At 45.6% G+C, this 21401-nt stretch overlaps 1 protein-coding gene and 1 long non-coding RNA gene across 3 annotated transcripts in view; one reads left to right on the top strand and one right to left on the bottom strand.

Annotated features, from left to right (window-relative positions):
* Nucleotides 1-12333: 12333 nt before the first annotated feature.
* Nucleotides 12334-15540, bottom strand: LOC116914032. Its single transcript, XR_004389659.1, has 2 exons — nt 14989-15540; nt 12334-12578 (listed from the first exon to the last, which is right to left on the bottom strand). It is a non-coding gene; the product is annotated as an uncharacterized LOC116914032 (long non-coding RNA).
* Nucleotides 14374-21401, top strand: part of Ubac2 (UBA domain containing 2) — a 148976-nt gene continuing 141948 nt past the window's right edge. The window contains exon 1 of one of the 2 annotated variants that reach the window (XM_032918299.1): nt 14374-14559. In XM_032918299.1, the coding sequence (XP_032774190.1) occupies nt 14529-14559 (31 nt within the window). In that variant the 5' untranslated portion in view covers nt 14374-14528. The remainder of the gene's footprint in view (nt 14560-21401) is intronic. The other variant, XM_032918298.1, reaches the window with a different exon arrangement.

Here is a 21401-nt window from a genome sequence, read left to right as displayed (position 1 = left end):
ATCTTCCCTGGTGAATTTCAGAGCGAAGGTTCACCAGGTTCACACATGATGCGTGTACATGCACATACCTGGTGCACATTCAGGCAAAACAATTGTACATATAAAAAGAAAATTAATTAATCTAAAAATAATTAAAGAAACAACCAAGGAGGGTCTGGTGGCACACGCCTGTTATCTTAGCTCGTGCGAGGTAGACAGGAGGATCGGGAGAACAAAGTCATCCTCAGCTATTCACTGATTTTTGGATGTAGCCTGGGCTTCATGAAACCCCCGGGTGGATAACGTCACAGAAACAACCCAACCGGATGTACTTGAGCAAACACCCGACTGCTGTGGCGTCAGTGAGTGGCTCTGAAATTCACCATCCTGGTCGCGGCTAGCGGCAGCACCGTGTCAGTTGTTGCCTGGGAAGAAGGACCATAAGTTGAAGAACTGCTTCCATCAGACTGGTCAATGGGCATGCGTAGGGGACATTTTTTAAATTACTAATTGGTGGAGGAGTGCCAAGCCCACCCACTGCCATCTTTGGGCAGGTAGGTCTGGGATGCATAAGAAAGATGAGCAAGCCAGGGGGAGCCAGAGAGTAAGAAGCCTTTGTCCATGGCTTCGGTTTCAAGCCCCTGCATTGAACTACTGCCCAGGCTTCCCCCACCCCCGCCCCACCCCGCCTTCCCCTCATCCCCCACCCTCACCCCATCCCCCATTCCCGCCCGCAAAGATCGGCTGTAACATGTAAGCCAAATAGTCCCTTTCCTCTGCAAGCTGCTTTGGTCAGAGTGTTTCATCATGAACACAGAGAGGCAGACTTAGACAAACATCAAGACTAAGAAGTCTGGGGGTGCCACTCACTCGCTGGGGGTCCAGAAGATGCTGAACCTCCAGGAAAGCAGAAGCCCAGCGGTCATAACTGGGTGATGCCATCGTGTGACTGAACGTTGTGCACCCTCATTCTGTGTGTCGATCGCTGTGCTAAGCCTTGGGGAGTAGAGACGCAAAGCACTCTTGCTCACGGCTGAGCCGAGGACATGAAGGATAGCAGGGTGACCACTTCATAGCCTGCACTAACTGCTCCAGGGCCGTCCAAGGACCACAGGCGCTTAAGGAAGTGAAGTCCAGCAGATGTCGAAGTGAGCAGGGATCTCTAACTTTTTCCTTCCTAACTGGCCTAGGCCCTGGACTGCAGCCTCACAAAGAGAGAGCTTAGGGTGACTATAGAAAGTCAGAGCTATGGTGACTGATGCCACGTTAAGGAATGTAGACGCAGGAGTACTTTGACCGACAGGGAGCTCAAGTTTGAATTCTACTCTTCCCTCCCTGTATTTTCCGTCTGTCCCTAACTAAGGCTTTGCTCAGTGTTCATTGCATAGTACAGGAAGGCATGGCATGAAGGAGCTAAGGGTCTTACAGAAATCGTTACAGGGTTAAACAGGTTACATCTCCGCTTCTAGCTGAACCACCTGCAAACAGGCTCTCTCAACTTACCTCTACTTGATCCTTACAACCCTGAAAGGTATTTGTTGTTTAAAGTCACTGCTTTAAACAGACCATTGGCTGCTTTCAGCAAGTGATTACCAGGACATACGCCTACACATGTGCATCACTCTGGGTCAGAGGCACAGGAGGGTATATAATTTAAGGTTAAAGCATGCATAAACTTCGGTCGTAAACGCTACATGAGAGATCCAAGGCAGTAAGGTCGACTCCCTTGTTTTCTTAAAGGCAGGTTAAATTTAAACAGGCTGAGTTCACGGTTGGACAGAAAGTTAAGTCCACAGTCTTAAGTGCTCATTCGTTCACATTGCTGTGAAAACAGAAAAAAAGATTCAGTCTTTTGGGGGGTCGAGAAATATTTTAATAAAAAACGTATTACTGTGCAGATCAGGAAGCCACAGCTGTAACTTACAGCAATCCTAGATTTCACTGACATTCCTGCAGAAAGAGTTCTACCTGTGCACAGACTCACCTCTGGAATGACGGAGTTTCTGCAGAAGAGCAGGGAAGACTGGATCCTGGGGGAAAGTCTCAGTTTAGTGTTTACCTGCTAGAAATTAAGGGAGAAGAAAGGCGAGATATCCAAGTGCAAACAGACCTAGACACTCAAAAATCAGAGGAAAAGACGGCTGTGCTAGACTTTCCGAGTCGTCGTAACGTGTCATAAACAGGGTGGGTTGACAATGGAGAATTGTTCTTTGATGGTTATGGAGACAGAAATTCAAATCGAAGGTGCTGACAGGGTGGCACTGCCTCTGGGACCTGGTGGAGGAGATAATTCCCTTGTGTCTTCTTAGCTTCAGGTATGGCTTTCAACTCCTCATTCCGGTCCTGCCGTTGCTCAGGTCTCTCTGCCTCTGCCACCACATGGCTTTCTCGAACTTTGTGGGCCTGTGACCAGCCACCCTGGTTGAAGTTCTGATCTCATCTAAACTACCTGTACCTGCCGTGGCCCCAGTTCCATAGTGGGCTACTTTCCGAGGCATTGGGACATGTCTTGCAGGTTTAAAATGTCACACTGCAGGGACACAAGATGTAGATACGCGTCATTCCAGTGCGTGGGAGCCTGGGGCAGGAGGGGCAGACGTTTGAAAGCAGTCTAGGCTACATAGTGAGGATCCACTTCGAAATCAAGCACGTAGGCAAGCCAAGCAACCAAACGCTCTGGCTCTAATCACCGACACTCTGTAGTTCTGCTTTCAACATCCGAAGTGAAACTCAGGATTTCTGTAATTTTTTTTTAATTTTGTAATTATATTTATGTACAGAAAACTTAAGTGTCCATTTAACCCAGCTTAGTGGCGAGTTCTTTAGCCTTTGCCCCTTCCAGCTTGGCAATTTGAGCCACAGACTTAGGACCCAGGACGCTGCCTCCCCAGTGGCAGCGGATCTCGTCATATCTGTCATTGTAATTGGTCCTAACAGCTTCCACCAGCTTAGCCAGAGCACCCTTGTCTTCCGAGTTAACCTGTGTGAAGACAACAGTGGTGCACGTCTTCCTGTGGACCAGGCGCCCCAGCCTGGCCGTTCCCTTGATGATGCAGTAGGGCACCCCCATCTTTCGACAAAGGGCAGTCAGGAAAACCACCAGCTCAATGGGGTCTACATCATGGGCAGTCACCACCAGCTGAGCCTTCTTGTTCTCCACCAAGGTGGTGACTGTATTGACCCCTGCTAGGAGGACAGGTGGTCTCTTAGTTGGGATGTCCCCTTTGCCAGCAGCTTTCTTCTCAGAACGGACCAGCAATCTTTGCTGCTTCTGCTTTGTCTCTGGCCTGTACTTGTGGGCGAGCTTAAGCAGCTGAGTCACTGTTTGCCTGTCCAGGGCCTGGGTGAACTGGTTGATGGCAGGAGGTACTTTGAGCCGCTTATAGAGGATGGCTCTTTGCCACTGCAGCCTGATGTAGCAGGACCATTTGACGAAGCATGTGAGATCTCTTTTGGGCTGGATGTCCTGGCCAATGCCGAAGTTCTTGGGCCTTTTCTCAAACAAACGATTGACCACCTTTTTGGCCTCTTGTTTCTTGACCACGGTGGGGGCTGGGGCCACCTTCTTCCCCTTGGCCTTCTTTCCTTTGGGCATTTTGCTCGGCTGGAGGAGAGAAAAAGGATTTCTGTAATTTTTTTTTTTCAGAGTCCCCCCCTCTACCCCCCCCCCATCTTCGATTTCTGTAATTTTAATAACCGTTGCAATGCCCTTATTTTGGTATGAAGGAGGAACAAAGAGAAGACACAGTAAAATGGCACACCTTTTGATCTGTAGATATTTGGGTGTGAAGAGAGTAGGCAACAATGCCTGGATCCACTTACAGACAAACTAGTTTGTATATGAGATTCGAGATGAGAAGCCTTGACAGCCACAATATAAAAATGAAAGAGTCAATGATGATGCAAAATAAAAGCCAGTAACCAGATGGGTGTGGATACATCCGGTACCGACAGGTTGGATAAGCTTGCATGTAATGTTGAGAACGGGAGACGACAAACTTAGCTTCCAGACAGTGAGGAACACGCAGGAATGTGGCAGCCCCACAGATATGATGGGCTCTGTCTGGGCAGCTTCAAATCCTGCTCTGTGCTTTGAAGAACATAGTGATGAAGTTACACAGCAAACTTAGTTTCCTGTTCTGAAACTGAGATGGAGTTGACAAATAGATTTGTGTTGCTGTAAAATTATTAAGAAAAAAATGCTATCTTTTATCCCGCACTAGGTCCGGCACCATAGTGCCCCAAGATATCTAGTAGAGATCTTCGTCATGGTCAGCAAAGCCTCTTACCTGCTCTGCTCCATCCCATATTACACTGCCGATGGCTTCTCTCTGGGCCTGGCAACAGACCCTCTACCCATCTTGTTCCCAAGGCAGGCTGCCATCATTCCAGGCATACACATCCCAATTCCGTGGCGGCTTAGTGTCTCTGGCCGCCACATACTCTCTTAAACTTAAATCGCCACATGAAAGAACGCACAACACAATAACCTCTGCAATTGATAAGATATAATTGCTTACCTAGACATGCAAAGCCCTGTACACAACCATCCCTTAAGAATATTCATAACAACCTCATAAGCTCTTTCCCTATAAGGTCCAGATGTTTGTTCTCTCTGTATCTTTGTCTCTTTCTCTCATCTGCCTCTCTCTCTCTCTCTCTCTCTCTCTCTCTCTCTCTCTCTCTCTCCCTCCCTCCCTCCCTCTGCCTTGCCCCCCCCCGCCCCCATTCTGAATTTCACCCCGCATGGGGATGCTTCCCCTTCCTTCCCCCAACTTCCTATCTGCTTGATTTCTCTGGCCCTACTCCTTGGGAGAGGTGAACCTGCCCAAGAACTGCCCCTAAATAAACCTGACCCTTTTAACTTTCAATTTGGTATGAATTGTCTTATTTTGTTGACAGAGAAAAATCTATTATCTTGGTGCCAAAGACTCAGGAGAAGTTGATCACTTAGCCTGGTGGGCTAAGCCAAGCTGGCCATTTGGAGCCACTCCTCTACCCCTGTATTTCTCTGCCTGATGCAATTGTCTTTTGACTTGGTAAGCCTCTCCCTACTACTTTCCCAGTCATTGCCTTAAAAAGTGCCAATCTTTCTCCCAGGTCCAGGACCCCAGAATCCCCTGCCAAGACACAAGTTCTTTGTTGAACAAGACAAAGGCAGTCTTTGTTCTGGAGAGCCTTTGGATTTGAAGCCGTCCTTTCTGAGGCTACCTCATCCCCGTTGTTCTACCCCCAGCTATCTAGTAGGGTGCCACCCAGTACCTCTCTAGTCTCTCTGCTCTGTAGCTGATATTCTACCGCTCAGAGTTCTATTAGCAGGGACTTGGGTTCCAAATTTTTTATCTGGTGCCAACTGTACACACTCCTGCTCCTGTCCAAGCTGCTGATTGGACGCTCCTACGCTGTTGCTGAGGTATGTACGAATCATCTGTCTGTAAATGGTGCTGGCGCTTGCAGCCTGTCCACGTGGACCACTCCATTGGCTTTCTGCAGCCAGCCTGTGCTACGTTCAGCGTGCTCTCTCTCTTCCTTCATGGACTCAGATTTTATTACAACAGCTTGGCTTCTTCCAATGGCCAGAAATTGGCACACCTGATTTCCAAATTCCTGCCGTCACTCAGTGACAAACGATTCGCAAATATCTTATATCTAAACTCGCTCTGCTCTGTGCTCCCAAAGCCTCTCCAACTCTTAAAAATTTTTAATTTCTGATTTCTTTTCACAACAACGACAACAACAACAACAACAAAATACTTGAGGATTGTGCTGTAAACTTTTAACTAAGGATTTGTAAGTTGCTCATTGGGTATGGTTTAAAATCTATATAATCTGCAACAAAATTTGGCTTTAAACTTTTAACAAAAGGCTTATAATTAAAAATCTATACATGGTTAACTGTGTATGAGAGTCAACTCTTGTTTAGTGTATGTGTACATGTAAGTTGGATCCAACTCTTGATTTAAAAATATAGATAGATTCACTAGGAAAGAAATGCTTTTAAATATCAACTATGTTGGCCAACATGGCTTACAACCTGCCATGTAATGGACTCTGTTTATCTCTGTATCTCCTTTCAGATTAAGAAAGCAGCAAATCCCAAATATTTTACATTGGTATGGATTTTTCTGTGGTGATGATAGAAATTTAAGGTTATACTTGCCACAACATACTGTATATGAGATTCGATTCTAGTTTCAAATATTCTGTATGTGATGATGTAATTATAAGATAACAAAGGCCTAATTAGATTAGGAAAAGCTAATTTAATATCTGTCTAGCTACCTACATGTTTGCTAATTGTTCAACACAAGTTACTAAAAAATTTAGATACGCAGCAGCATATGTTTAATGAATAAGGTATATTTGATAATCAAGACCTATAAACTCTTAGGGTCTGGTGAAGTTCACAGTGGTGTTTGTCTAGCTTCTTTGCCTTTTTTTTTTTTTTTTTTTTGGTTCTTTTTTTCGGAGCTGGGGATCGAACCCAGGGCCTTGCGCTTCCTAGGCAAGCGCTCTACCACTGAGCTAAATCCCCAACCCTGCTTCTTTGTCTTTTAAGCCTTAGCTGTTTGGGTAAACTAAACCACACCAAAACACACCTGCAATATTCATATTCTATAATGGTGTGTCTGGTCCCTAAGAAAAGTCCTTTTCCCAAGGTCAGACATTGAGACAAAAGCCCCCATTCCTTCAGGGGTTTGAAGAAACTTCCTGCTACCTAAAATTGGAGTCATTCTCCTTATTTCTAGCAGGGGGCAATTGTGATCCTTCCATTAGCATATAACTGTGGTACATATTAACCAGTCAAGGTCAATGCTGGCCACAAGGTTCCCAAAGTCCCTGTTCAAAAGCCTTATCCCAGTTCACAATTCCCCTTTCTCCTAGACAGCCTTGACAATTAGGAATAATTTTTGTTTCCTTTTACACCCACAGAAAAAGCTACTTTGGTTTCTTTACTGTGCACATTTTCAGGATCAGTAAAGTTGTTAGTCTCCCTATGGACTTTATGTATGATTAAAAGTTAAATTGTTGGCCAGGTGTGGTGGCACATGCCTTTAGTCCCAGCAATCCACAGGCAGAGGCAGGCTGATCTCTGAGTTCAGACCAAGCTTGTCCCACCTACAGAGCAAGTTTCAGGACAGCCAGGACTGTTACCACAGAGAAGCCCTGTCTTGAAAAAATAAAACAAAAAAGTTTGATTTTGATACTAAAAGATCTTCAATTCAAAATCATGATATTTAAGGCTCAAACCTCACAGGCCTAAACCTAAATTCCTAGCCATATGATAGCTACTAAATTATTATAAACTGTTAGTGATAATTAAGAAATAGAAACTAATAGTCACCTTATAAATTATCAAATCCTTTATTATGTCTAAAACTATATTTGTAGTCATGCTAAGTACTGATATAATTACAGGAATAAACCTTACTTACCCTCCTGTACATGTTTTCGAGATTAAGCCTAGGATGAAAACTAGAATCAAGCAAAATGTGTCCATTCAAATAAACTTTAGATAGATAGATTGTGCTTAAACACTTCAGAGGTCTATAGAATATGCTATTTAAAAATGTTTAATAAAAACTTTTTTTTGTGATAGACATGCTAGCTCCTGATAGTACCCCTAATCTCCTCAAAAGAAGAATGGGCACCTGAAACTTGCTTTACATGAGGCAAATCTGACCACTGGGCTGTAAACTTGCTTCAACTGCTGACAGCACACTGTCCAAACTGTGAACAGGTAGGACATTGGGAAGTGGATTGTTCCACTTTACCTAGACGAAGGTGGGATAGCTTCCCTCCCCAAGATTCTTGCTTCATAGAAAAGTCCGTCAGATCTTCTGGGCCTGGTGGCCAAAGATGGATGTCCCACCCACTACAGAGGAACCTTTGGTGACAGATTGTCCAGGTAGTGGTAAGTCTCTGCCATTTTTATAGACTCAGAAGCAGGTTGGTCTGCACTTCTTGCTTACTCAGGTGAAATTTATCCTTCTCAGGTCTCTGATGTGTGGGAAGTCTAAACTCACAAAAGACTGATTAGTTTAACAGCAGAAGTCCAAGGTTTCAGTTGCTTTTTCTTCATATGTAAAAATCAGGCCACAGGCCTCATTCTCCTATAGCTGCCACCACTATGTCTAGACACAGTTTACCAGACTCAGAAAACAGGTTCCAAAGTAACTTTTTATTATTCCCTTATCTAAAGGAGCTCTCTTTACAGTGACTGCTCCCAGTAATCAACCACCCGTGTCTTGTGAATAACTGGATAGGAAAAGTGTAAAGTTTATGTAAGTTCTGAGGATGGGAAAGTTTCTGATGTGAAGAGCTAAGAAAGTGTTTCAAGGTTGGCAAACGCAAGTTGCCTAGTTTGGAGGGGGTGGAAAGCTTAAATGGTGATACATTTCCCAAGCTTCTACTCTGATACAAAGTTGTGACTGTGTGGTTTTCAGTACAAATTATAAACAATGGGAATGCTAACATGTCTAAAGCTTATCTTGTTTTGTACATTTAAAAGACTTTTGCAAGCTTCAGGCAACAGATTTAGATCAGCGGCTCACAGGTCAAATGGACTCCAGATAAACACTGTGCATCAAAACCTGTTTCCCCTCCAGCCTTTTCTAGAGGGTGGGATCCCTTTCCCTCTAACTGCCAAGACCATGGGTCTAAAAGTTTCAAGTAGGGGTTGGGGATTTAGCTCAGTGGTAGAGCGCTTGCCTAGCAAGCACAAGGCCCTGGGTTTGGGTCCTCAGCTCCAAAAAAAAAAAAAAAAAAAAAAAAAAAAAAAAGACAAAATAAAAGTTTCATGTATACACCTAAGAAAAAAACTTTCTACCAAACTCCTTAACTTTATCTCCTATCTCTAACATATATCTGTTACAGAAGATTTTTCTAATCAATCAAAGACTGCAAACTGCTCCAACTGCTCCAACTGCTCCCTTCACATCTCTAGCCCCAGATGTTTCTGCAGAGCCTGGACAAGTGAAACAGTCTGCTCTTCCTGGACTTGGCCAACATTCTAGTTTTTTGGCCCTCAATACTGATGCCCCAGTGTCAGCAGGAAGTAATCATAGATGAATATAGGTCATCCTATATTCATTTTTAATCAACATGTAGCAAGGAGGTTGGGTTTCAGAACCGGGACAAGTAGCTGAGATGCCTGTGGAACATATCAAAACAGACCTGGCCTCAAGGCTCTCCCAGCATTCTTCAGTCCCTACCTGTTACAGGGTATGACTGGCATACCCGCCCTCTACCCTGAACTCTCCAGCCCAGGGGCTGGGCTCCCCCCCCCCAGGCTCTTCCCTATATAATTCAGACAATTTGCTCGCTGTCTCTCTATCTCTTTTTCTGTCTCTCTTCCCCCCCTGTCTGTCTCTCTGTCTCTGTCTCTGTCTCTCTCTTGGCATTTCTCTCTCGCTGCATGGGCTTGCTCTCTCTCTCTCTCCCTTCTCTCCTCTGTCTCCCAGTCTGCATGGTCCTGCTTTTAGGGACCAGTGAATTCACCCAAGGGCAAATAAACTTGCCCTATTTTACTCTCAAAAAAAATACTCATAACAACCTGTAAATGTGCAGAGAGGAATCTTAACATCTGCCTCCATGTTCTCTCCTCTCTTTTCCTTTCCTCCTCTCTCTAAAACTTTTCTCCCACCCATCCTTCCTTCTCGTTCAATGACAGGTCTCGTTCTATCTTGTACCTGCCTTCACTTGTATGACATCCCACAGATATGAGTAAGGTACCTAAGGGAAACTGTCCCTGCTGCTAGGCAGCTGTGTCACCGATGGCCAGAATGTCCCTGTATGGTGCATCTAATAACTATATCAAAAATCAAGGTTGGGGTCAGAGAGATGGCTCAGCAGATAAGAGCACTTGTTCCTGGTTTGACTCCCAGCACTCACATGGTGGCTCACAATTGTCTGTAACTCTGGTTCAGGGGATCTGATGCCACCTTCTGACCTGTACAGGCAGCAGACACACAAGATGCACAAAGAGATACACAGGCAGAACATGCATGCATATAAAATAAAAATAAATCTAAGTAAAAAAAAAATAAAGTGCCACACCGGTATACTAACATTCCCACTGTTAGACAAATGACCTTGTCTTCATTATAAAATTATTTTCAGTACAGTGTTGATCTTCCCACCCAGCCTCTTTTGGGCTTTTTGTGATGATCATGAGAAGAAATAGCCTAAACAGGAGATCTGGTTCATCGTGATGTGGAGGAAGAGTCACCTGACCTCATCAGTATGCCACTTGCCTGGTAAGTGTAATAACGTTTTAAAAAGTCTACAATACAGACCCCAGGGTGCTGTCTCCCTCTTTTTTTCGGATTAGCCCATGCTATTCTTTCAAGTGTGTGATTTTTCTATAATAAATTGCTAAGAAGATGAGACCCGAGGTGACACCTTCACACCTTCACCGGTACAGAAGCCCACTATATGTGTGCGCGTGGGTTCCATTTCTAGAACTTAAAAAGGACCCTGGAGACCACATCCTTGCAGTGTGGTGGGAAACAGGTGAAATGGAAAGTAAAGGGGGCTCCAGGAAAGTGGTGTGGGGGAAAAGGTCAGATTACACTCATGTTCCCTTAAACACACCCACACCATAGCATCCGCATGTAATTCTTTCGACTCATAATTGTGTTGTTCCTTTACAGAATCCTAAAAGGCGTGTTCAGGGTGCTACAACAGATGGTCTTGTCCTCTGTTGGGTCTTAGCATTTTTCCTGATTAAGACTCATAGCCTTGGGCTTGCCCTGACCCAGAGCCTCATATGCCTTGAAAGTTGTAGGGAACGGCCACAGTATGGAACTCAGACCTCAAACTATGGGAGTCAGTGGATAAATACTCCTACCCTCTTGCTTTGTGACAGACTTGCCCCCAAAGCCCTGGGGCTCAGTGAGATTATGCTCTGGTTTCCCACAGGGCTAGTTTGTTATGATAATTCATCTCAGTGAACTCCCTGTCCTTCCATTGCTGAAGTCTCCTAGGACCACTTCCCAGACAAAAGTGGTCTCAAGAGTCTTTGGGAGATCCAGACTGAAACAGAAGGCAAAAATAGGTGAAACTTAATGAGGCCTAACTCTGTAGAGAGGGATACCAAATTGCATTTTATTATTTTTTGCAGTAATCGTTCTACTGCCCAAAAACCCTTTCCCCCTAAACCTTTCCGTATGTGCACTGGAAATAACCTAATACATTTTGTGTTTGTCTCATTGTGTGGTCTGGGTAGCCTCAAACTGGATTTGTAGAACAGGATGGCCTTAACCTCACAGGGTCACTGCTGATCCCAAGCCTGTGACAGTCTGACTTTCTTGAGACAGGGTTCCTGTGTGTAATAGTCCTGGTTTTCCTGGAACTTGCTTTGTAGACCAGGCTGGCCTTGAACTCTCAGAGATCCACCTGCTTCTGTGCCCCACGTGGGAGTGCTGGGACTAAAGGTGTGTGCCACCAAAGATAGGTGCATGGCCTGTGACAGGTATTTCAAAAAAAGGTCTAATGAAGATTTTTAGCTAAGTCCACTTTTTTTTTTTTTTTTTTTTAGATTAAAACATAACCCAGAAACATAAGCTAACTTGTCAAATCCTTTGCGAGCAGATCATCCAGCCTGCTATTATAAATACATTTTTAGGTCTAGATTGCATTACTTTTTAAGGAAGCCTTAAGATTAACCATGTATACCACTGGAGAGATGACTGAGCCTTGAAGAACACTGCCTGTTGTTTCTGAAGTCCTAGCATCTACATGGTCGCTCACAACTACCTGTAATTCCAGTTCCAGAGGATGTTGTCCTCTGCTTGTCTCCTTTGGCACCAGACACACACATGGTGCCCATACATACATACATACATACATACATACATACATACAGGCCCTCATACACTTAAATAAAAATGAGCCTTTTAAAATAATACTGTTCCTTGGGGCTGGAGAGGTGGCTCAGCGGTTAAGAGCACCAACTGCGCTTCCAGAGGTCCTGAGTTCAATTCCCCGCAACCACATGGTGGCTCACAACCATCTATGGGATCTGGTGTGTCTGAAGACAGCTACACTGTACTTGTATACATAAATTAAATACATAAATCTTTAAAAAAATACTACTACTGTTCCAAGCTGCTGTTCTCAGAACTAGCCTTATCTACTACAGATAAGAGCTGCGAAGAAATCTCTCAGAATGATTAAACTTGTTGAAAATGTTAAAAGTGTTCAATAATATTTACCCTACTTGCAACTTAATCTCTTCACCTAACACTTCTGACATAGGTAAAATATATGTCTAATTATCCCATATTTTGGTATCACTATTTATACTTTTTTATTCTAAAAACAAAATTATGCACAAGTGTCACAGAGTAGTTATTTTAAAACAACAGGATTGGAAATGCTTTATTTCTGGTGTAGAACAAGACAATGAAACCTCTTTTCACAAAATAGTCTTTAATTCAGGAGCTTGTCTTGTTAAAGGCACTGAAAACATTCAATGCCATGTGGGTTCTCAGTGAGACTTTTGGTGACTTGCACACTGGCAGCTGCTGCTACTTTTCTGTGTTTACAAATCCACGTGGTGACCAGAACTGCTGCCCTGATGTTGCACAATGATACTGGAAGAGGAAAAAAGTGATTTCTGTGGAATAATTTTCAAGAGTTTCAAGTTTTGACAACTCCATTCTTGGTATATTTCCACTCAATGTTTTGATTCCCCATGAGACATACATTTGTGACGATCAAATTTTCATGATACCAGTCACTGTGTGCACTACCACAAAACTTCTGGCTGCAGCTCATCTCATAGCTGACTTTCTTCAGACTACTTCACACCTCCCAAACATACCAGTGTTCAACAGAATGAGGAATTTACTTCATTTCCTCTTATTAGATAATAATCTTTTATAGTTGACATTAGTTTACCATAAATGGTTATTATCTATAACATATAGGACTTAAGTAGACTAGATTAAATTTCAAAACAATAACTTAAGAGACAATGACTTTGAAGCTTCCCCTAAATCTATATAGACTAACTATCCCTGTCACCTCCATGTATTTTAGGGTAATTTCTTAAGATGAATCAGGAAAAAATTGTCAAATTCAACCATTCAGCTTTGACAGCAGGGACTTTCCTAGGCAAACCATTTTAAGGAAGAATGTTTTTATCGTCTGGCCCAATAGCCTGTGGGGATTCCCTGTGCACTTCTCCTTTTAGTTTGTTGTGATATATTTTGGATGAAGTATATGATGAAAAGCTCACCCAGAGCAGGTCTGGAACTGGAAAGCAAGCATTTAGATTAAATAGGCATTTCTCCACCATCAAATGTCAAAGTTTAAATGGTAGCTTCTAGATTAGTTGCAACTAGGGATCTGCCTTAACATGTACTTGTTTGCCTTGCAGTTCCAGCCGTTTTTCCTTTTCTTTTCTTTTCTTTTTTTTTTTCAGAGCTGGGGACCGAACCCAGGGCCTTGTGCTTGCTAGGCAAGCACTCTACCACTGAGCTAAATCCCCAACCCCAGTTCCAGCCGTTTTATCAGGTGCTGGTTAACTGGAAAACCTTACTACTCAAGGGTGAAAAAGAATGGGAAAAGAAAATGTTTCAGCATTACTACAAAAATCTTCCGGGTCTTCTGAACACCCTTCTGTGCTCCTAGGGACCCCATAGAGAACCAGTCTTATGTGGGCTACAGATTTTGTGGGAATCAGCTCCTGCGAACAACACAAGGCCTCGGAAAATAATTTTCCTGCGAAATTGAACTCAACTGGATGAACATAAAGTTAAATGTATTTTGTGTTTTTGAACCAGCTTTTAAAAAGGCTAAATTGCATAAAAACCGCTCACACCTTTACGTTTTGGAATAACGTGAATACTCTAACCTACTGTAAAGACATGTTGTATTTTACTAGTCTAAACCCAGATTTAGAATGCCGGCCAAACCTTACAAACTCTCAATATTTCCTGAAAGCATTCCGTCCATACTTGGCATACGTGGCATGTTCTTTCAGTTTGCCTATAAACGTATTCTTAAACTTTTTTTCTACTAGCCATCTTTTCCACCCTCACCCCTGCGACCTCCTGAGCTTGGTGGGTCACCGGAAGCACAGACAGTTCACTGAGCTCCGAAGTCCGCTCAGAAGTACCAAGCATGCGTGGAAATCGCGGCCGCCTCGCCCCGTGAAAGGTCAGAGGTCTCGAGAAAGGCCTGGTATTCCACTGCGGAAGAACTGGCTCTCCTCGCGGCGCTCCAAGCCGTGAGGTTCTGCACTGAGAGTTCTGGCACCTACCAACCTCGTTCCCAAACCCTCCCCGAACTACTGGAAGAAGCGGACGTCCGGCTCTCCCGCACCAACGCACTTCCTCTCCCGGCAGGAAGAGGCGGGCTCTGGCCGAGCGTGCTCGCCTCACAGGCCGCGCATGCGCCTTCTTCCTGGCGGCTCCGGAGCGCCTCGCCGGCGGACTTCGCTCGCTGGTTGACAGTGCGCCTGCGCGGTCGCTGGGGGCTCTCCACCTCCGCCTCCCCTCCCCCTGACGCCCCGCGGGGGCTCCGGGCCCGGCGGGACCATGTTCACCAGCACCGGCTCCAGTGGGCTTTGTGAGTACCGGTTCCCTCATCCTCGGGGCGTCCTTCGCTCCATTCTGAACACTTCCCGGACCCGGCTTGGGGCAGCGGGGACTCGGTTTTGCAGGAGGCTGGGGGCCCTTGCCTTCCGCGCCCGAGCCTTGTCAGTTCTTGCTCTGGGGGCAGCGGTCGCCGCCCCCTTCGCAGCCCTGAGGGCGGAGGAGGGCGCCACGTCCATTCCTTGCCGGGCGCCTCCCGTACCGTGCGCAGCAGCTCCTGCCCTGCTGCAGGTGGGCTGGGCAGTTAGGGTCGGGCCGGGTGCCCCGCTCATCTCGTGGCCCGGGCCCACGCACGCACTTGACGGCTCGAGTGCTGGGCTGGAAGATGTCCCCGTGGGGAGGACGCTGGAATCCTGCCCAGTTCCCTGTCCCCCTTCATTCATACAGCCTTTTTGGGACCCACCTGATTCCTGGAACGTGTGAATTTCATCCTCCGCTCCAGAATCTGCCCCCTCAATTTTGAGTTCCACGTACTTCTTAACCGTTGTCCCTGAAGAGTTTTTGCGAGCTGAAAAACTAAGCGCTTTCAAGCGAAGTTAGGAAGTCATTTGGCAAGAATATGCAAGCTTTGCTTCTGGATGCCGCTGCACTCTACAGGAGTGTGGGCGGTGGTCAGCAGGTAGAGGGCGGAGAAGTTTATTCAGTCTCCAAGCAACTTTTTCCCACGGCGTTATGTTGAGTTGCCTTTAGAGAGTGGACTCTTCACTAAACAGTGTTGAGATTAGGCACTGATATACCAATAGCAAACTGTTTAAACAAGCTGCAATTCGCAGTTTCTTACCACTTGTCGGTATTTCCCTTCTCTGCTTGTGAAGTTGATGTTGCTAGAGCACAGAAGTGTCTGGCGTCTCCAGATGGTACGTTGTGTTGTGAACGTCATGAGCCTTACAGAGAACACTCCTGTTACATAGTCTGAGAGTGAATAACTGTTAGAGCCAGCGACGTAATTTTAAATCATCCGCACCTCTCACCACCTCAGGCTTTGAAGTATGTTTAATGTTGTTTATGCTCTCCATGTTTAGTAGCTAATTCAGGTTATGGAGTCTTTGACGCATTGGCCCCAGAATCCATCAGAGCTACTAGTGAGTTGGTCTTCAAACTACTGTTTGGATGAAAAGCGTAGTGTGTCTTTCTTAGGGCTACAGTATGTGGGTGGATCTGACTAACAGTAGATTTCTTCGATTTTAGTTGTTCTCAGCATATTGAGGCATCCTTTTACCTCAAAAATAAATGTAAAAGCTAAAAAGCAAGAGTCTGGGAACATGGCTTGACCTGCAGGCATGAATATCTGAGTTCTAATTCCCAGTAACCATGTAAAAAGTCAAGGCATTGCAGTGTGTGTCTGTAACTCACCAATGAGAGGTTTCGGAAGCAGGAGATTCCCCAGGGCCTTGCCGGCCAGCCAGTTTTCTGTGTCAAAAAAAGAAAAATGGAGTGACTGAGAGATACATCCCAATATCATCGTACACACAGGTATACACATGCACAGTGAGGGAGAGACTTGGCTGTTGAGATGATTTGCTGGTGCAAGCATTAGTATTTGAGCTGGTTGTTTGAGAGGCGAGGGGTTGTTAGGCCTAATGGGCTGAGCATGGGAGGGCAAAGCTGGACAAGGAGCCAGAGCTAAATAAAGAACTAGGGTCTTGTTGATGGCCAGAGTGAACAGTCCTGAGGTGAGATCATGAGTGCTGTGGAAGGCTTGACCAGAACTGGGACCTTCTGAGGTCTGCAGAAGGAGAAGCAGAGGAGTTGGGGAAGCAGATTGAAGAGTGGCTGAGGCAGAGTGCATGTGCATGCATGTGTGTGTCTGTGTGTGTGTGTGTTTATGCCTGTATGCTTGTGTATGTGCACACGTGTGAATGTGTGTGCACGATGCCAAGGAAAAAATTGCAGGGTAGGAGCAGTTAGTAGACAAACGCCGCCAAGATTCAAAACAAAGTCTGAAAAGTGACCTTTTTGGGAGGAGGGATCATACCCAGAACCTTTCCAGAACAGTTCTTCCAGTTGTCATAGAGACGGTTATGGTGACCAAGGAGTGAGTGGGATGAGGAAGTGAGGGTGAATTGGAGATGCCATTCAGGAATGTGGATCACCAGGGGCAGACTGGAGAGCTGCACTGTGAGGTGGTCACAGTCACGGGGAGAAGTCAAGTCTGGAGAGATGTCAGTTATTAACACGGTTGGAGGAGACCCAGTGGTGAACGTGAGCTTAGAGAGTTAGGAATAAATGAAACACCAAGTCCTTAGGAGAGGAAGAAATGACAAAGTCTAGGACCTGTGTGAGTGTGCTTCTCACTGCGGGAAGAAGATGGGAGGTGGTTCTCCGCAGTGGAGCACAAGTTTCCAAATGCTGCTCGCCCCAACAGAAAACAACCAGCCAGTATCCCAGATGCCTTTCTGGGTCCCATCTCTAGACTGATCTTCAGAAAGGCTAATTTGGGTACCAGAAATCTGGGCTTTCTTTTCTTCCTTCTGTGTGTTCTGAAATCTGTCTTTTTAAAGGCTCTCCATGAGAGTCAGTGGAACAAACATCAAGGCAGGAGACTGGCCCACAGGAAGGGCCAGAGAACGGCCAGTCTTGTGGGGAGATGCCCAAGGCCTGATTAAGATGGTAACACTGAGAACAGGCAGTGTCCCAGTTTGCTTTGCATTGCTGTGATAAAGATACCAGCTTGGGGAGGAAAGGGTTTATTTCCCTTTTAGTTTACAGTCCATATGGCAGGAGGCTAGGACAAGCACCCAAGTCAGGAACCTATAGCAGAAACTGAAGCAGAGGCCATGGAAAAGTGCTGCTTACTGACTTGCTGCCCATGGCTTGCTCAGCTACCTTTCTTTTACAACTCAGGACTACCACCCACAATGGGATGGGCTCTCCCATGTCAACCATCAGTCATTAATGAGGAAAATGCCCTGCAGAAATGCCCACGAGCAAATCTTTAATTGAGACTCCCTCTTCCTACTTTTGTCTATAATTATATCGAGTTGTCGGAAACTAACCGGTATAAACAGCATAGGGAGGAATTGAAAGGTTTGAGGCAGGCAGCGTGTGTTAGTCAAGCGTTTTATATTGAAGGGAGGTGATGGATTTCTGGCAAGGGCAGCTGGTTATATCATGGTGTTACGGTTCACTAAAGTAGGGAATACAGAGAAAGAGAAGCTCATTCCTTTGGAGTATGAGGTGTCTGCAGAGTCCCGTTGGAGAAATGCAGGGAACATTCAGGGAGTGAGCATGAAGCAGAGGTGAGGACAGGAACAGCAGTGACTGGCAGTAGAGGCCGAGGGTAGAGCTGCTGGCCATTTGTGCAGGGTGGTCAGGAGGGCTCGCAGAACAGGTGGTGGCGGACATCTTACCTCTGGCCCAGTTGGACCTTCTGTCTTCAGTGAAAATGCTTCAGCATCTTCATGCTGTCCCTTCGTAATGAGTTTCCGTCCCCAGACTGGGGTCCTCCTGGTGTATCAGCCCTGTCTGGCACCTCTCTCCTCCATGGCTAGTCTAGACCCCTAGTTAAGTGTGCCATTTGCATTTTCGTCTAGACTCAGCTACTGCTATTCCTGGCTTGCTGTGTGTGTTGATTAAGACTCCAATCATGTGTTAATTTTGGTCTCTGATCCAAGCTGAGCCATAGGCACATGTTTTCTGTTAAGTTTCTTGGATTTGGACATCACTGTGTGCTATTTCTTTTCTTTTTTTTTTTTTTTTTCCTTTTTTTTTTTTTGGAGCTGGGGGCTGAACCCAGGGGCTTTTGCTTTCTTGGCAAGGGCCCTTCCCCCGAGGCAAATCCCCAACCCCCGTGCTATTTCTATTTTATCTCTAGCTTCAAGATTGTTCCACACTCAGACAAACAAAACAAAACAATACAAAAAGGGGCTGGAGAGATGGCTCATGGTTAAGAGCATTCACTGCTTTTCCGAAGGTCCTGAGTTCAAGTTCCAGCACCCACATGGCAGCTCACAACTCTCTGATGCCCTCTTCTGGTGTGCAGATGTACACTCAGACAAAAGTATCTGTATATATTAAATAAGTAAGTATGTAAATAAATCTTAAAGAAAAACAGTACAAAGAATGCAGGCTATTGTCTGGACACTTAGCTGTCTTCCTGCTTCTTTCTGTTTGACCTCCACTGTGCTCTCCCTGGGTGCTCTCTGTGCTCTCCCACTCTGGCCAAGGCTGTCATTGTTACTTTTTTAGCTCTCTTCTGGCAGAGCAAGCCTGGCACTTGGCTGAGCTGATGTTTTGTCCCGTGGATGTGTCAGAGTCTCTTTGGAGACTTCCAGAGCTGGGAGCCTCTTACTTGCCGCTCCCTTGACCTGGGTATGCATCTTTGCATGGTGAAACAAACCATCTGTCCTTCAGATCCCTCACGATAGAGAGGACAATGGGATTGCTGTAGTAAAACTCCCTAGAAGTTTGCCCTGCTAAATGTTTGGTCAACGTGAGTGTTGCCTGGTCTCTACTAAGCTCTTTCTTGCAAATATGGAGGCATATATCTCTATTGACTTATGTTTGCCCGCCCAGCTCTCAGAGCACTCCGTCTCAGGGGCACTTCATGGAAGCCTGTCTTCACGTCTCTCTGCTTTCCACCACCTTGAGCTCTCTGAGGTTGTCTTCTATTTGATGGGACCAGCTGTGATGAGGCTGTTTCACTAGACTGCCAACTCTGTTCTGGACAAAGCAACCAGTGTCATGTGACATCAAATAGTGCGGTGCTGTCCCTTTCCTTTTAGATTTTTTCAGATCCTATTTTTTATGTGTATTTTTTTTTTTTGTTGTTGTTGTTTTGTTTTTTTGGTTTTTTTTTTTTTTTTGGGCTTGTGTATATGTGTCATTTGCATGCCTGGTACCTGTGGAGTTGAGACAAGGGCATTGAATTCCTTGGAGTTATGGAGGGTTATGAACCACTACAGGGGTGCTGGGAACCAAACCATGGTTCTTCTGTAAGAGGAGCAAGTATATTCACCTGCTGAGCCACATCTCCATCACCTCGAATGGTGCTGCTTCTTGTGGTTGTTGCTGTCTTTCCTTTCTTTTTCCTTTTTAGACATCATCTCATTCTGCTCAGGCAGGCTTCAGAATCACGAAGTCTCTGCCCAGCCTCCCCAGTGCTGAGGCTGCAAGTGTGAGTTGCTACACCAGCTCTAGTCCTCTTCTTAGTGGGATAGTCTTGGGTTACACGCACACACACGCACACACACACCATCTCTTCATTCCCCTTGAATACATCTACTTAGTGTCTTTTATATCTACCGAAGGTTTGCGATGTGGAGACTCATACCAGTGAGGCATTAAGGACAAAACCTGCATTCTTTGAGGTAACAAGTTACGTTGGTTGATTTTTGTCAACTCGACACTATCCTGGAGTCATTTGAGAAGAACCTTAACTGAGAATGTGCTTCCCTGAGATCGCCTGTAGGCAAGTCCTTGAGGCATTTTCTTGGCTAGTGATTGATGACAACACACTGGGTGGTGCCACCCCTGGGCAGGTAGTTCTGGGTTCTGTAAGAAAGCTGGCTGAACGAGCCGTGGAGAGCAAACGAGTAAGCAGCACCCCTCCATGATGTTTATATCAGCTCCTACCTCCATGTTCCTGTCCTGACATCCTGGATACCCTCACTGTTGCCTGAGGTCTCAGCTCCTGGCCATCCAGCCTCCCTCCCCCTCTGAGAATCCACTGGTTGTGACCACAGGCTGATCATGCTGTTACAGGAGGAGAAGTGGAGCCTGAGTGGCAATTGCCCGCAGTGGGATGGGCTTTCTTACCTCATTCCTAAGAAAATGCTTCACAAAGCTGGGCATAGGAGCGCACAACTTTATTTTCAGCACTCAGAAGTCAGAGGCAGGTCAGTCTCTGAGTTTCAGGCTAGCTTGGTCTACATAGAGAGTTCCAGGACAGCCAGTGTTACACAGAGAAACCCTGTCTCAAAAACCAAGGAGGGAGATGGGGAGGAAGGGAGGGAGGAGATACCTTACAGATATTCCCAGTGCATACAGGCTAATCCACTGGAGGCAATTCCTCAGCTCACAGCCCCTCTTCCTGGTGTGTCCAGCTAACAACTGAGTATGGCATGAAGTGCCCACTAAGATACCAAAATACAAGGCTGCCTCACAAAAGGGAGAACCACACAAAAATACAGACTATACCTAAGTGCCTACAAGTCCAAACTAGGAAAGGGGAAGAAAAATTTCCCACCTGTGAACAAACACTGAACGTTAGCACTGACCTGGATACTTGTTACTTTAAAAAGAGCCTCTGTGCCATGGCATCTGTTAGCTAAGACTACGAGCACATCAACAAACATACGTTTGGTGTTTTACTGCTACTAAACTAAATTCTGAGAACCCAGAAGAGTGACTGGCCCACAGAAATGTTCTTTAAATATCTACCTGTTTAACTAGTAGACAGAAAAGTGTAGGGGAACCGTAAGCCTAACTGTTGATGACAGGCACAGTGTGCAATCACTTTTCCCTTAGTTAGGATCACTATTACCGTGAGGAAACACCATGACCACAGCAACGTGGGGAGGAAAGGGTTTATTCAGCTCATGCTTCCACATCATGTCCAGGGTTTGGATACTCTTGCTCTGGGTCTGTCCCCACAGCTCCATGGCTCCCTGGCCCCACAGGTGGTGCCATACCATGGAGGTGAGCCTGAACTATACAAAAGATGGCTGCATATGAGCCTGAGAGAAGCCCAGTTACCGGAGTCTCCCCTGTAGTTTCTGCCTGCACTTCCCTCAGTGATAGCTGTAACCGTAACCAGATTAACCCCTATGAGTCCAAGCTGGTTTGGGTTATGTTGTTTATCACAGCAGCAGGAAG

The sequence above is a fragment of the Rattus rattus genome, chromosome 12 (assembly GCF_011064425.1).
Source record: "Rattus rattus isolate New Zealand chromosome 12, Rrattus_CSIRO_v1, whole genome shotgun sequence".
NCBI lineage: Eukaryota > Metazoa > Chordata > Mammalia > Rodentia > Muridae > Rattus > Rattus rattus.
The sequence above is the reverse complement of the archived record's forward strand: the minus strand, read 5'-3'. Positions and strand labels throughout refer to the sequence as shown.